The 16,749-nt window shown below is 43.1% G+C and overlaps 1 protein-coding gene and 1 long non-coding RNA gene across 4 annotated transcripts in view; both read right to left on the bottom strand.

Moving 5' to 3' along the window:
• Window positions 1–296: 296 nt before the first annotated feature.
• On the bottom strand, window positions 297–8,220 carry ZNF19 (zinc finger protein 19). Of its 3 annotated transcripts, none has more exons than XM_028841168.2 (5): window positions 8,171–8,220; window positions 5,694–5,754; window positions 4,405–4,626; window positions 3,767–3,880; window positions 297–1,816 (listed from the first exon to the last, which is right to left on the bottom strand). In XM_028841168.2, the coding sequence occupies exons 3-5, from the start codon at window positions 4,526–4,528 to the stop codon at window positions 714–716; spliced, it is 1,341 nt and encodes a 446-aa protein (XP_028697001.2). In that variant the 5' UTR covers window positions 4,529–4,626; window positions 5,694–5,754; window positions 8,171–8,220; the 3' UTR covers window positions 297–713. The 3 variants fall into 3 exon arrangements, with proteins under 3 accessions (XP_028697001.2, XP_028696999.2, XP_077840665.1); XM_028841166.2 differs by having other exon boundaries at window positions 4,405–4,531; XM_077984539.1 differs by lacking the exon at window positions 4,405–4,626.
• Window positions 8,221–15,771: 7,551 nt separating this feature from the next.
• Window positions 15,772–16,749, bottom strand: part of LOC144337693 (uncharacterized) — a 77,666-nt gene continuing 76,688 nt past the window's right edge. Inside the window, exon 4 of the long non-coding RNA XR_013411122.1 lies at window positions 15,772–15,884. This is a non-coding gene — a long non-coding RNA (uncharacterized LOC144337693). The remainder of the gene's footprint in view (window positions 15,885–16,749) is intronic.

Genomic DNA, 16,749 nt, shown 5'->3' with positions numbered 1-16,749 from the left:
TAATTTTGTAGTACAATGAGATTTTTGTTACAGAGCTCAAGTTGTTAGAACTTCTATCTACTGGTGGTGTCTGATATAACCTGGGCTCTCCAGTGTTACAATGGGCTTCCCAATCTCATCACAATCATGGGGTTTAGGAGCTGCCATGACTATAACTAAAGACTTTCCCACATATCATACACACAAAACATTTCTCCATCGGGTATGTTATCCCTGAAGACTTCAAACAACTGCTACACTGACAACACTGTTTAAGTCAAAATTCTGTTCCAAAGGAAGAAAACCTAACTCAAACGTGCCAAAGCCAAAACCAAACAAATGAAAATGGAATTTATTGGCTGCTGCAATTCAAAAACCCGTATGTATTTTTAGCTTCAGGCATGGTTTAATGTGGCTGTTCAAACATTATCTTCAGTCTTTGACTGCTCTCCAATTCTCAGATGGCTTTTTTGCTGTGAGGACTTCATTCTCAGCCTCTGTGAGAGTCTAGGAGTTCTTCTCAGCGTTAAAACCAATGGGGGTGTGGGGGTACAGAGAATATTTCTTCCTATTAGCTCTTGCAATCCTGGGACTCTAACTGGACCATCTACTGACATCTGCATCAGTAACTGTGGCTTGAGGGATGGATCAGAGGCTGAGTCAGGCCTGTGTCACACATTCCATTCCTGAGTAGAAGATGGAATCCACTCAGTACATTTCACTGGAGTGTACTATTACCAGTAAAAGGGGGTAAAAAATTCTGGGAGGCCAAAACGACAAATGTCCAGCACAGGCTTCTCTCCAGAGTGGACATGCTCAAGAAGACCTAGCTGGGAAGAAGTTCCAAAGGCCTTCTCGTACTTACTACACTCATAGGGTTTCTCTCCAGTATGGATTCTTTGATGCTGATGAAGATTTCTTTTGCTAGTGAAGGCTTTTCCACACTCATCACATACATAGGAAGACTCCTGAGCATGAATTCTCAGATGCCTTTTTAATTGTTCCTGAGCACTGAAGGCTTTTCCACAATCTACACAGCCAAAGGGTTTCTCCTCACTGTGAATTCTCTGGTGTCGAGTTAGTTTTGTATGAAAATTGAAGGCTTGTCCACATACTTTACAAGAATAAGGCTTTTCCCCTGTGTGAATACGCTGATGTTGGCTTAGATGGGAAGTCCTTCCAAAGCTTTTGCCACACTCATTACACTCATAGGGTTTCTCTCCAGTGTGGATTTTCTGATGCCGAAGTAGGGGTGAATTACCAACAAAAGCTTTGCCACACTCATTACACTCATAGGGTTTCTCCCCAGTGTGGATTCTCTGATGTATAACAAACTCGGAACTACTGGTGAAACTATTTCCACACTCTGTACAGTAATAGGGTCTGTCCCCACTGTGGATTCTCTGATGCCTGATCAGATTTGCATTATCATTAAAGGCTCGCCCACACTCCTCACACTGATAGGGTTTCTCTCCAGTGTGAATCCTCTGATGCCGAATTAATGAAGAATTGCCATTAAAGGCTTTTCCACACTCACTACACTCAAAAGGTTTCTCCCCAGTGTGGATTCTTTGGTGTCTAGCATAGTAAGAAAAGTAGCTGAAGGATTTCCCACACTCTTCACATATGAAAGGTTTCCTTGCACAGGGGATTCTTGGAACCTTTCCTCGGGTATTTTTCACTGTGGGGATGTTCTGGTGCTTTTTCACATTACATGTTTCTGGGAAGTCAGTTCTCTGAGGGCCACTCTTCAGCTGACCACGTGACATCATCCCATCTCTTTCTTCAGAAATTCCCTGGATTAATGTGGACTCACTGTCAATGTTGGTCTCAACATCTGACATAAGAGATAGAAAACACAAATAATGCCACCTGAGAACTATGCTAGAAACAATAGAGCATTGAAAATGGTAAGGCTTTAAAAGAGATCATTTCAACTTTCACATCAGCACGCTGGGAAGAAAAGGCTGTTAAAATGAAAGTGCCAAATATCACACAGGCAGAGAACATCGAGGTGGAACGGAGTATCAGTGGACACATCACACATGAGACTCCTTCCTAAGCTTTTCCACTCTAATATTTGAATGACTTCTGGTTGTCCCTGGCATGATCTAATATCTTTTGAATTGATGCTACTTACAGCCTACAAAATGCCGAAGGCACAGGTCTTAAGAACAAGTAGTGACGTTGGGGCTGGCAATACTCAGCATCAGAAAGTGAAACAGAACAGCATCAATCAGAAAGCAAAGGCAAAGGATGAATTGTTTTTCTTTTTAAAAACTCACACCCTGCAGATGTCCCAAAAGACTTAAGACATTGAACATTAAGGACACTGGGTTGTGGCAAGACAGAGAAAAAGAAAAACATAGAAGTGCTTAGAGAGCATTATTCTTAATATGTTGTAAGATTACCTAGTCCAGAGGTTCTTAACTGCAGACCCACAGATGGACTACATACGATGAGGAAATGCCCTAAAACTGCTGAAACTCAAACATGCAGAGAAACTACCATCCTAGACTATTTGAAAAGGGATGAACAGTTTACTTAGACACACCTAGACTGATAGTATTCTTTCTCCTATCAGCAAAAAGGAGACAAACAGCCCATAAAATGGCATTTGTGTTCGTAAAGATTGGATGACATTTTGAATGAGTTAAAGTCAATCTATTTTATATGAAATGTTGGGCTTGGTTTTAACATTAATTTGGGTTACCTGGGACTCATGTGATGGTTAATCAAGTTCATCGTATGAGTGTAAGTAAGGGAACCCCGAAGGAGAATGTTGGGAGAGGAGTAATCTGAGATTGAAGTAAACATGGTAATCAAGAGTCTGAAAAAGAATCATCACCAGAGAGAGGAAGCATGTGAGAACAGACCACCAGGTTCTCAATTGTCTTGATGATTCTTTTTCAGATTCTTAGAATAAGAGGCTGAAGTGCTGTGCCAGCTTCACCATTTTCCATGTTACTTGCTCTCTGCAAACCACCTGCTCTGAAACTCCTGCCTCTGCCTTCAATCTCACTATTTGCTCTTGGTGGCCCCCATCAGACTATTTGACTGTCTACTTTCTCTTTCTTCTCTCACTGAAATTAAATATCCCTTAATGGTTAAGATTCAGCCTTCCTTTTTTCTTCCTGGGGGTCATTTCAACCTAGCTGTGTTAGAGTACCCTTTCAGACCTGTCTTTTATCTCAGACTCTCCACCCACCTTCTCAATGGCCTGCTCTAGTTATCCACTTGCCTATTCTAAAGGAACCTCACACTCTGTGCTCAGCTCTGAATTCCTATGAATTCAAAAAGCTCCTCCCATGCCATGACTTCCTAGTGTTATATGACGCAACTCTCCCCATTTATGGCCAACTTTTGGGAAGATCTGGCCCATTTTACCTTCACATTCTCCATCCCATTCCCAATAGCACTTAATACTTTTCTTTTTCACTTTTTACATCTGTCTCCATAACTTGTATCTTCCAGAACTTCTTAAACAAAGTTCGGTACATGGCAAGTTGCTCAAACACTGCTCCTGAATAAATCCATCCCAACCAAGGAGGACAACTAAGGTAGGCAATGTTGAAACTCAGAAAGGAGCAACGGATTCAAGGATTGCAGATGAGACATACTGAGTGATTACATGTTGTTAAGAGTTAAGATTGGTGGAAAAGGTTTCATATTTTACCTATTAGGTGAAATCATCTATTTTATTTAAATCCTGCCCAGCATGGTTCATTTTAAAATATAGTGCTCCATAAAACTCTACAGTTGTTGGTTCTAAATCTGCCTCACCTACCTTTACAGATGTTTTTGGTCCTCTCTGCCGGGGGATCATCCTGTGCTTCCAGGCCCCAAGCCATATCCCCTCCCTCCAGAAGTGAGATCAGTGCAGGTTTGGGAACTGGGTACCCTGAAAACAGAAGAAAATGGTACTTTTCAGCCCTGTATCTGCTGTGTCAAAAGAAGGAAAATCCCAGGAGTCTCAGTAAGAATAAGACTCATAGAAGAGGGTTCTCAACTGGAGAAGGCCAAAGAGATTCTGATCAAGAGGAAACTGAGCATTTGTTACTTCTTCCTAAAAAAAACACTCAAGGATAAGTAAGTCAGTGAGATCCACAAGGTATAAGCAAACACAGGGAAGGGGACATGCCCTTCCCCAGACAACAACTACTACCTTGGAAGCCCCATGGAAGATGGGACATACTCTTATCAGGGGACAGTAATTCCCTTCATTGAGAGACCAAAGTGACCCAAGACCTCTCCCTACCCAGCAATCTTTGAAGTTGGTCACTGAGCCTCAGCTCTGCAGTCACTCAGTGGAGGACACAAGAGACAACCTCTCCTCTCCACTCCACACCCCTCCTCCCAGGCTGTAAAAGAAGGAAGGAAACTGGAAAAGTACAGATCTGAGTCCTAGGAGGAAAATGGCCCTACCCAAAGCAGTCAGGTTCCCAATATTCTCCAACATCACACTTCTGTACAGGGCCCTCTGGGCAGGGGAAAGTCCAGTCCATTCTGTCTTGGTGAAGTGCACAGCCACATCCTCGAAGGTCACCATCTCCTAAAACAACAGGTTCCTGCTGCCACAGAGCCAATCCTCTGGCTCCGGGCCAGACTGTGGGGCAGAGGGGACAGGTAGGGGCTTGAGGGAAAGTCCTGTGAGGAATGGGTAATGAGAAAAGGTGAAAGAACTGGATATTAGACCATTATATGACTATTTTTACAATGAAAAATCTGGAACTTCTCTCACTACCAGAAAAGCTTCCATTAGGATATAAAATTTACTGTCATAAAATGTTATTTAACATTTGTTAAACCCTAGGAAAAAAGTCTCTTATTAGTTAACCTTCCTAGGGCAAAAATCTCTTTGATTTAGTAAATATTTTCAGTCTTTTAGTGTTGTACCTACAAGTGGACAATTTGCTTCAAATGGTATCACAGAACCCATCTGTTCCTATTAGGTACTCCCTATTCCCAGCCAATCTATCTGTTCCCACATGTGTTCACCCTGCCCCAAACCTTATGCCCATGAAACAAGCACAGAGTCATGGTTTGCACTGATGGGCCTATCTCATCCAACTCCCATTCGATTCTTGTATAAAGGGCTGCGCTGCCTGTGCTGAAGAGCATCCTGTAGAGGGAGCTCAGACTCTCCTGGCACAATCCACTCTGCTCCTCGATGGCTTTTCCTAGAAAATGATGCTTCTAGAATTAAACTGCTGCTGGGTAGCTCTTTTAGCTCATCTTTATAGCTCCAAGACAATCTGTAACAGCTTCTGCCAACCAAGCCTCATGCTTCTTGGGTTTTTTTTCTTTTGGTTTCGGTTCTCTCTCTCTCTCTCTTTTTTTTTTGTTGTTCTTTTTTGAACAGAAAAGAATAGGGTTTTTGACAGTGTCTCACTCTGTCACCCAGGTTGGAGTGCAGTGGCACAATCTCAGCTCACTGCAGCCTCGACCTCCCAGCTCAGGTGATCCTCCCGCCTCAGCCTCCTGAGTAGCTGGGACTATAGGTACACACCACCATGCCTGGCTAATCTTTGTATTTTCTGTAGAGACAGGGTTTTGCCACGTTCCCCAGGCTGGTCTCAAACTCCTGGGCTCAGGGGTTTTCCTACTGTTTTGGCCCTAAGACTTGCCAGAATCACCTTTATCCACCTCCCACCACCCCTCATTTCCTTCAAATCAGACCTCCATAAAGCTGACCTCAGGAATCCACTGCTCACCTGGTGTCGAGTTTTCAGAGGTATGGCTGCCATGACCTGGGCTCCCTCTAGCAGGCAAAGGCTGAAGGAAGAAACAGAGAGAACCAACAGTGAGCTCAGCCCAGTAAAATGCTCTCTTTAAAGCAATAAATCTGCCAATAACAAGCAGCAATCACTTACTAAATGCTCACAGGGTAAGTGGTGTATAAATATGTACTTTTTAATCCACATCATACCATGAGGTTTTTAATTCTGAGGAAAAAGATTTTGAAAGAATAAATAACTTGTCCTAGGACACCAGAGCATGTCCTCACCAACACCAAGCTAAATGAAGAGCAGAACAAGCAAAAGACACCAATAAACTCAGAGCAAAACCTAACAAGAAGAATCTCAGACCTCTATTTTTAAAATTAATTTGACTGAGAACATAAAAGGTTAAAAACAGCAAGTATCATGTTTTTGGATGAAAAATACATATTCTCTTATTTAGTCCTCACAACAATCTTTTGAACCTTTAATTTTTCCCAAATGAGAAGACAAGGCTAACAGAATAATTTCTTCTACCAAGATCACTCAGCTGGTGAATGGATGAACTCAGATCCCACACTAGATCTACCAGGCTTCAAAGGTCATGTTTTTGTTTGTTTCTTTGTTTGTTTTTTGAGACAAGAGTCTTGCTGTCACCTGGGCTAGAGTGCAATGGCGCGATCTCAGCTCACTGTAACCACTGCTTCCCGGGTTCAAGCAATTCTCCTACCTCAGCCTCCCAAGTAGCTGGGATTACAAGCATGTGCTGCCACACCTGGCTCATTTTTGTAATTTTAGTAGAGATGGGGTTTCATCATGTTGCCCAGGCTAGTCCTCAAACTACCAGCCTCAAGCGATCCGCCCACCTCAGTCTCCCAAAGTGATGGGATTACAGGCATGAGGCACCACACCCCATCAAGTCATGTCTTTAATAACTATACTAAATTCTGTCCAATAGTAATCCTAACAGGAATGCTTTTAGAAGCTGGCAAAATGATTTTAAGGTTAATATAAAATAATAGACAAGAATAGCCAAGAAAATTCAGGAAAAAAATCTCAGAGTAAGTCTTCCTTTACTTGGACCTGGAGCAGGCATCTTTTTTGTTCACTGCCCCATTCAAGGGCTGTGAAAACCAGAAACTGATTACCAAAGGACCCTGAAGGGCCACCTCAACACACTAAGACATCTGGGTTATTGTTTTAACTATATCATCTCTTACAGACACTTTGTATTCTAAACAGCAATATTCTATAAAAAGCCATTATCTTCCCTACAGGGACTCAATGCATGATGCTGTTTTCTGTGAGCCTCATCTTGTACTACCCTCCTCTTTTCCCTTAGTTTAGTTACAATGGCCTTGTTTCCTCTATGCTAACTCAAGACCTTCATACCTGCTGTTTCTTCTGTATGAACTACTCTTCTCCAACCTCAGAACCATTGTAACTGAGATTCTCCGCCTGCCATTCTCTCCAGTAATCTAGCCACCCTTCATCTTCGCATCATGATCTCTCTACAGACCAGGTCAGGTGCCCTTGTTAAACGCTCCACTCATGCCGTATTCCTTTTCCTATATGCCACTTAACCCAGTTTGAAATTATATATTGATTTGTGCTTTCTTCATTCAACAAATATTTATCTCATACATATTTCATACAAGGCCACGTGTGACACACGAGATGAAGTAGAGAGAAGGGGCACAACCCCGTCCCGCACAGAGCTTAGTCTAAAGGAAACACACATTAATCAAGATTATCTCAAATAACTTTTAAGTTCACAACTTATCACTGCCAGGGGAAACTAACCTGGATGGGAAAGCTTAAGAATATAAATTAACTAAGGTATGAAGGAAATCTTTACAAAATAACAGCATACGCAAAATCATGTTCTAGAAGTCAAGGATCAAGAAGACTGTAGTAGCAGTCAAGGGAGAGTGTGCTGCTAGATGTTGCTGAAGAAGTCACAAGGGACAAAGCCACGCTTTGCGCAAGTCAAGAACTTGGTCTTCGATCTACATGCACTAAGTCACGGGCAGGTGGAGTGAAATGACCAGATTTGATTAATATATGACTTTCCCATTGGGCGGAAAGCTTCCTGGGGGCGGGGCCCACGCCCTGCCTCATTCACCGCTGCATCCCCGGAATCTAGAGCAGCAACTGGCACATTGCTGCTCAGCAAGCAGCTGTGGCCCAATGAGCAGATGGGTTTGGACGGCGTCGAGAACACAGGCATCCCTTCAATCCAGCCACCCATATCCACAGCCTACATTTCCCAAGGCGCCGACGCGGGCGAGGGGGAGCGAAGGCATCAGATGGAGACCGGGACGGGCCGCGAGCAGCCTCCGCTGCCGGGACCTGGAGGGGCCGCCCTGTCTCCCTCCACTGAGGCATCAGGGACGAAGCCGACTGCCTTCTCTACAGGTGAAGTGCCTGAGCCTAACAAGGACTCCTGGGCGACAAATCCCAACACTCACCTCAGGAAAAACAGAAAGCGGTCCGTGAACGGAAGTGCGTCACTACGTTTGCCTTGCACCCAGCCTCACACGCGTCCTCTCTAGGATGCCGCAGCGCTCTTCTCAGTGGTTGTGTGCTTTTACCCCCCAGGAGGAGTTTCACCCCCGGGGATCCTCAGAGACCTTGAATAGGAAAGAAAGTATATCATTGTTTTCGCTAATCTCTAACCGAAATTTAGCATTTTCTTCTGTTATATGTTGGCAACAAACTACAGTAGTATCGGCCGCACATGTGACTGTCACCGATAGAAATCACAGATATTTTCATATCACATTACAGTTGATGCAGATCTCAGAATATGGCTATTCTCGTCACTAATTTGAAATTATTCTTGTTGTTAGAGGCCCACCTTTAAGTCTTGTCATTTCATTTCATCACATTGGTAAAGATGCACTTACATTTCTGTATCACAAATTCTAAAAAACTGTTTAATTGTATTTTCATTGGTTTTGAAGGTGTCATCAGATTGCCAAAGGGAAGTTGGACAAAAAAGCTGCCCTCCTTAGAGGTAAAGACCCAGACACGTTAAGAAAGACCAGGTCAGTGGGCCGGGCACGGTGGCTCAGCCTGTAGTCCCAGCACTTTGGGAGGCCAAGGCCAGCAGATCACCTGAGGTCAGGAGTTTGAGACCAGCCTGGTCAACGTGGTGAAATCCCGCCTCTACTAAAAATACAAAAATTAGCCGGGCGTAATGGTGGGCGCTTGTAATCCCAGCTACTTGGGAGGCTGAGCCAGGAGAATTGCTTGAACCTGGGAGGTGGAGGTTGCAGGGAGGTGGAGGTTGCAGTGAGCTGAGATTGCGCCATTGCACTCCAGCCTGGGCGATAAGAGCGAAACTCCATCTCCAAAAAAAAAAGAAAGAAAGAAAGACCAGGTCTGAAGAGGGATATATTAAGTAACTATTTAGGAAGTGAAAACGGTGGACATTTTTTTAAATGACTGAATACAAGGCAGCCAGAGAAATTTGTGATGGCCATGAATTTTGGATTACCTGATAGATGAAGGTGCCATTAGCTGAGATCAGGAATTGAAGAAGAGGAGCTGGTTTCAGACAAGAAAGGGAAAGAATTTAGTTTTAGAAATACTGAACACACACACCTGCCTTATTAACATTTAATTCACACACCATACAATTCATCCATGCAGAGTATAAAATGAAGTAGGTTTCAGTATGTTCACAGACTTGTGCAAGCATCACCACAATCCATTTCAGGACACTTTCATCTCCCCAAAGGATACCGCATAACCATCAGCAGTCACTGTTCACTTTCCCTCTGGTAAGCAGAATGGCGTTTTGTTCTCCTCAAAAATGTCTATGTCCTGATCTCTAGAACCTGTGAGTATGTTAGGTTACATGACAAAGGGAAATTGAGGTGCAGGTGGAATTAAAGTTGCTAGTCAGCCAACTTTAAGATTATCTTGGGGCTAGGAACAGTGGCTCACATCTGTAATCCCAGCACTGTGGGAGGCCCAGGTGGGCAGATCACTTGAGCCTGGGAGTTCAAACCAGCCTGGGCAACATGACAAAACCTTGTCTCTACCAAAAAAAAAAAAAAAAAATCCAAAAAGGAACAAAAATTGACCAGGTGTGGGCACATGCCTGCAGTCCCAGCTACTAGCTGAGTTGGGAGGATCACTTGAGCCTGGGAGGTCAAGACTGCAGTGAGCCTTGATTGAGCCACTTCACTCCAGCCTGGGCATCAAAGCGAGACCCTGTCTTAAAAAAAAATGATTATCTTGGATTATTCAGGTGGGTCCAGAGTAATCGTAAGAGTTCTTGAATGTGAAAGAGGGAATTGAAAGAGAACCACAAAGATGACAGCACAGGAAGGACTTGGCCCAACTTCACTGGCTCTGAAGATGGAGGAAGGGGCCAAGGGTCAAGGAAAGTGGATGGCCTCCAGAAGATGAAAAAGGCAAGGAAACATTCTCTCCTTAGGCTAAATCCTGAATTTATACCAGTGAGACCCACTTTGGATTTCTGACCTCCAAAACAGATAAATTAGTGTTGTTTTAAGCCACTAATGGCAATTTGTTACAGCAGCAATAGAAAATTAACAGACACACATGTACACACCTCTCTTCTTCCCCCAATTCTAGACAACCACTTTCTTACTTTATAAATTTGCCTATTCTGGATATTTACATTACATAAATGACTACTAAGTCTGGATATAAAACAAAAACAAGTTTTTATTGTTAATTTTATTAGGCTTTAGAAACATGGGAACCTGTGTGTTTACTTGGTGAAGAATTGAATATATTCTTGGGCAGAAGATGAGAACACTAAAATAAAAAACAAAAAGAGTTGGGAATAACTTGTTTTTGTTTTTCAGGGAGTGGGAAGGAAGAAAATTTCCACTCTCATTTGTCTAGAAAGTCTCCCAGAGAGTTTTCAAGATTATTAATAATAATAGCTAATTCACGGCCGGGCACGGTGGCTCAAGCCTGTAATCCCAGCACTTTGGGAGGCCGAGACGGGCGGATCACGAGGTCAGGAGATCGAGACCATCCTGGCTAACACGGTGAAACCCCGTCTCTACTAAAAAATACAAAAAAAACTAGCCGGGTGAGGTGGTGGGCGCCTGTAGTCCCAGCTACTCGGGAGGCTGAGGCAGGAGAATGGCGTGAACCCAGGAGGCGGAGCTTGCAGTGAGCTGAGATCCGGCCACTGAGCTCCAGCCTGGGCGGCAGAGCGAGACTCCGTCTCAAAAAAAAAAAAAAAAAAAAAAAAAAAAAAAAAAAAAAAATAATAGCTAATTCACATCAACATATCTCCCCAGCCAATATATCACCTCTAAGGAAATGTATACTTGATATGTTTTGGCACTATGTCCCCAGGCAAATCTCATGCTGAATTATGATCTTCAGTGTTGGGGGAGGAGGATAGTGGTAGGTGATTGGATCATGGGGGCGGATTTCCCCCTTGCTGTTCTCATGATAGTGAGTTCTCATGTGAACTGGTTGTTTTGAAGTGTGTTGCATTTCCTCCTTTGCTATTTCTCTCCTGGTGGCCATGTGAAGATTGTGCCTACTTCCCCTTTGTTTTCCACCATGATTGTAAGTATCCTGAGGCCTCCCCAGCCATGCCTCCTGTACAGCCCGTGGAACTGTTAGCCAATTAAACCTCTTTTCTCCATAAATTACCCAGTCTCAGGTATGTCTGTATAGCACTGTGATAACGAACTAATACAATACTCATACTCATGTCTGTCACAGTCTCTACCATCAAACATAATTACTTTCAAGCTTCGACCATTCCTTAGATTCCAATGGGAACCACTTTTCTTTCTGGTTACCTCACAGCCTAACTATCCAGCTCTCCCTCTAACTCTTACACTATCTTTAACTGAAGCTATGAGTATTATCACATCATGACACCCAGAGTATGGTATATGATTATGGCATTTTTTTTTTTTTTTTTTTTTTTGAGACGGAGTCTCGCTCTGTTGCCCAGGCTGGAGTGCAGTGGCGTGATCTCGGCTCACTGCAAGCTCTGCCTCCTGGGTTCATGCCATTCTCCTGCCTCAGCCTCCCGAGTAGCAGGGACTACAGGCACCCGCCACCACGCCCAGCCGGTGGGATTACAGGCATGAGCCACCGCGCCCGGCCTATTGCTTAGATTTTTTTAAGTGTTGAGAGATTCCCTTCTAAAGAGTATCTTGTGGCCGGGCACGGTGGCTCACGCCTCTAATCCCAGCACTTTGGGAGGCCGAGGTGGGCAGATCACAAGGTCAGGAGATCGAGACCATCCTGGCTACCATGGTGAAACCCCATCTCTACTAAAAATACAAAAAATTAGACGGGCCCGGTGGCTTATGCCGGGTGTGGTGGCAGGCGCCTGTAATTCCAGCTACTCGGGAGGCTGAGGCAGGAGAATCACTTGAACCCGGGAGGCGGAGGTTGCAGTGAGCAGAGATGGTGCCATTGCACTCCAGCCTGGGTGACAAGAGCAAGACTTGGTCTCAAAAACAAAACAAAACAAACAAAAACATAAAAAAGACTACGAGACAATGATATTTGTTTGTACACAGGTCTCCAAATCTGCCTCTTCAAAAGAAACGGACACTGTAACAGCCTTGGTTAAAGACTTAAGCCGTCCCCAACTAAGAGTGGGGCCATCTCTTAGTTGGCTCCAGTGCCATCTGCAGACATTTCTGTCATCCTCCCATCCTTGGGGGCTTCTTTCTGCAGCTCCAGTGTGTACGCAGTAAAGCTTGCAGCTGTACAGCCTCCAAGAAGCAAACCCAGGTCCCACACAGCCACAGTTGTACAGTGACGCCCTTCCCCGTCCCCTCGTTTGAGCTATGCTCAAGGGACCAGTCTGGACTGCTATGCTGTCTCACTCCCAACCCAAGCTCCGCCGAACCGTGAGTCCTTGCACCTTGGCCCCTTTGAGCGCGTACTCAAAACAGAGGCCAGAAGTGCACTACTAGCCAGAGGCGCTAGGAGCCAAAAGCGTCACCAGCGTGGGTCGCTTGGAGGCCGGAAGTGCGTCATGCGCACGGCTGCTCTTTCTAAGGTGCAACTTGTCCGCATCTCGGTGTTTACGATTGGGAGACATCCCCTTCCTTTCCTCGTACACACTTTTTTCTCTCCTGAAGAACATCACGCCTGGGTCATTATCCATTTGGGTGGGTCAGGAAAACTATCGCCTCTGCCCGGAAGCATTTGACTGTCAGGAAGGAATTCATGATAATACCGCCGTCACCACAGGCCTAGATGGTGGTGTTGTTTCCTAGATACTTACTGGTCTTCCTGAGTTCTGGTTCACTCGCAGTGAATCAACTTCCTTTCACAAGCTCTGCCACTCACAGGCCATTGAGGAAGATTCTTGTGTCTGTGAGCAGCTTTTGTTTTCTGTAAAATGAACCAGTCAGATTATACCATTCTGGGTGTCTTTAATTCTATGCGCTGTAACCTCCAATGGTTTGCCACTACCCCTGGAGTCCAAGTCAACATTCAAGACTCCTCAGACCCTTGCCCTCCTTGCCCTCTAAATGAAAAAGAAAATGCCAAAAGCACAGGGCATATGCTATCCCAAGCTTGGTAAGAGAGATAGCTCTACAGTGTTAGTGCCTATGGCTTTCTGGGTCCACAAAAGAGAACTCTGGCCAGAATTTTGCTGGACTGTCAAAAGGTTTGTGATCACTGTCACAGAATTACAAAACAAACAGGGGACTTAGAGTTTCTCAGTCCCATCTCCTTTACAACAGTATGACACATTGGTAAGGAGCACAGCCTGGCATCAGGATGCTTTGTTTCAAAGGCCAAAGGACCACTCTGTGACCTTTGGTACATTACTTAACCTGTAAGTGTCACTATTTCCTTATTTCTAAAATTAGGATAATAATAATATTTATTCCCGGGATCGTTGTGAGGATTAGATGTTAGTACATGTAAATCAGTACAGTGTCTAGTACATACTAAACACTCACTAGATATTAGTAATTATTACACTCACTAGATATTAGTGATTATTAATAGCTTAGGAATTGAGCCTGAATTGGCTCTGGAGTTAATCCAGTGCTCAACCTTTTTAATTAAAACATTTGAAAATGGTTATAAACCTCAGTGGGTTTGGGCATCTGTACACTTGTTACTACCAGACCAGATAGTATAAGCAAAGCCTGGTGGCAGTTCAGGGTTGGTTCTTAGGAGATCAGAGTGCCAAAATGGCTAGCTCATCATGAGCTGACGACTTCCAGGATGAGGGGATGACGAGCTGGACTTGTTGTTTGGTTGGGACTTCCATAACACAAGTCTGGACAAATGGGACCATGACCCAGGTCTTCACGAGCAACCCTCAGGCTTTCTGCAGCGTGTAAACTCCTCAAGAAAGAGGCTTTTCTATCTTGGCCATGACTGTATCCCGAGTTTCTAGAATAGTGTTTATAACACAGTTCATGATCAATAAGCATTTTTTGATGAATAAAGAGTTGGACATAAATGATTATACTCCCTTACTATAAGGGAGAGTGAGGCAGATAATATAGGCACTCAATGCAGAATGAATCATGAGTAAGAGAAAATCAAGACTCAAAGAGTTTCAGTAAGGCCACAGCATATCATAGGTAGCAGACTTAAGACTTAAACCCTGGATTCTTTCCACCATGTCAAACTGGCTTTCCAGAACAATATACTAGATGGTATTCCAAGTCCCAATATGCCTTTCTATGCTCTCATACCATGGACACAAGCTGTCTGACCTCAGTCCCTTCAGGAAGAAAGAGAGAGAGAAGAGCAACAGTAACTGTAAGAGGAAAAATCATCAAATTCTGAAATAAGGGCCAAAGAACCTTATATGATGATACCATTCCCATTTTACAGATGAGGAAATTGAACACAGAAAGATTAAATAACGTGCTCAAAGTCATGCACAGCTCCTATGTGGCAGAGCCAGAATTCAAACCATGATAGTTCGGCCTCAGTATACACACATAAGCACTCTATCACTGCCTCAGATACGTAGTTCTATGTCTCATAGTGAAGAAGAAGTTGAAAAATGTTAAGTCAAACTAATGTTTCCAAGCCTCCATTGATTAACTGTGATTTGGGGCAAGCTACCTAGATTCTCTGTGCCTTCAATTTTCTCACCTATAAAATAAGTACAATATTAATACTTACTTTGTAGGCTGTTGAGAGGATTAAACAACATATGAAAATAACTTATTTTCATGTCTAACTTATTGTAAACATTTACTACATTTCTAATTAATTGATTGTTTCATTTTTATTGAGGTTTATTTTTATTTTTTAGAGTAGGGATCTCTCCATGTTGCCCAGGCTGGATTTGCACTTATGAACTCAAGTGATTCTCCCCAATCAGCCTCTCAAATAGCTGGGAATATAGGCACGTGCCACTGTGCCCAGATGAGGTATAATTTAAGTTCAGTAAAGAGTACAAATCTCAAGTGTACAACTTGATGAATATTTATATATGTAACTCCAACCAGATTAAGATAAAGAATATCCCCAGCACCCCAGAAACTTCTCTCCTATACCCCTTCCTAGTTGATAGCCTCCCCAAAATAATCGCTCTTCTGACCTCCATAACCTTAGCTTTACCTGTTTTTAAATTTTGTATAAATGGAATCACATTGTAATAGAACCATGCAGCTTGTTTCTTTCATCTAATATAATATCTTTGAGATTCATTTATTGGACATAACTATAGTTCATTCATTTTTATCATTGTTTAATGGTTCATTGTTAAATAAACCACATTTTTTTTACCCAAAAAAATCTACTGTGATGGACATTTAGTTTTTTTTTTACTTTTTGGCTCTTATGGATAACCTTGAAGATTATTTATGAATAATTGCAATAAAAATTTTCACACGTCTGGTAAGCTCTTATCTTTCTTAAACATAAGCTCTTATCTTTCTTAAACATACCTATAAGTGAATTATCTTATCTTTCTTAAAGATAAGATAATTATGAGCTCTTATCTTTCTTAAACATACCTATAAGTGAATTTGCTGAGTCATTGGATATCACACATTTCGCCTCAGTCAATAACTGACACCAGACCAGGTGGTATAAGCAAAAATATAACACAACTTTATTATTATTAATACTTTTTTTCCTTTTTTAATGTTTTAGAGATGGGGCCTTGCTATGTTGCCCAGGCTGGTCTTGAACTCCTGGGCTCAAGCGATCCCTTGCCTCAGCCTCCCAAAGTGCTGGGATCATAGGCATGAGCCACCATGCCCAGCTAATAACAATTCTTAATATCCTCTAATACACCATGCCCAGCTAATACCCAATTCTTAATATCCTCTAATCCATTTGCCCTAACTGTCTCAAAAATATATTTTTACCGGTGGTTTATTTTAATCATGACCTAAACAAGGTCCTCATGCTTCATTTAACGATATATCTCTTAAGTCTCTGTGTCAGATGCAGGTTTTCAGCTTGTACCAATTTCCCCTTTACTAGCAGCATGTGAGAGTACACTTGTTCTACATCAAACTCAATTAATATAAACCATTATCAGAATTGTAACTCTAATTATTTGGTGAGTCAGAGGAGGAAGGCTAAAATTACACTGGGTTCTGCCTGGGATAACTGAGTAGATGATGAGGTTTCAAAGGGAGAGGTGGACAAGCAATAATGAATTTTTGGTGTCTGCATGGAAACACATCTAGTTGGACATATCGTCTGAGGCCCAGGGGAAAGTGTAGGGCAGAGGTAGTGATATGGGTGGATAAAGATGTAAGACCAGATGGGATCACACCAAGCCAACAGAGAATTTGTAACCAAACAGCCTAGCCTGAAAATGCATTTTAAAACCTTTTTTTCTTTTTTCTGTTTTTTCCCTAGTCTCAAGATATAACCTTGGCCAGGCGCAGTGGCTCACGTCTGTAATCCAAGCACTTTGGGAGGCTGAGGCCGGCGGATCACAAGGTCAGGAGATAGAGACCATCCTGGCTAACAGGTGAAACTCTGTCTCTACTAAAAATAAAAAATAATTAGCCAGGCATGGTGGCAGGCACCTGTAGTTTCCGCTACTCGGGAGGCTGAGGCAGGAGAATAG

Source organism: Macaca mulatta, chromosome 20 (assembly GCF_049350105.2).
Source record: "Macaca mulatta isolate MMU2019108-1 chromosome 20, T2T-MMU8v2.0, whole genome shotgun sequence".
Classification (NCBI taxonomy): Eukaryota; Metazoa; Chordata; class Mammalia; order Primates; family Cercopithecidae; genus Macaca; species Macaca mulatta.
Note: the sequence above shows the minus strand (reverse complement) of the source record. Positions and strands in the feature narration are given on the sequence as shown.

Bases quoted from the DNA above. Each gene is read 5' to 3' on its own strand.
- ZNF19 (XM_028841166.2), bottom strand. From the start codon at position 5,726: ATGGCAGCCATACCTCTGAAAACTCGACACCAG. The intron at 4,532-5,693 runs GTGAGCAGTGGA...CTGTTGTTTTAG, and splicing joins CTCTGAAAACTCGACACCAG to GAGATGGTGACCTTCGAGGA. The intron at 1,817-3,766 runs GTAGGTGAGGCA...CTCTTATGTCAG, and splicing joins GACCAAAAACATCTGTAAAG to ATGTTGAGACCAACATTGAC.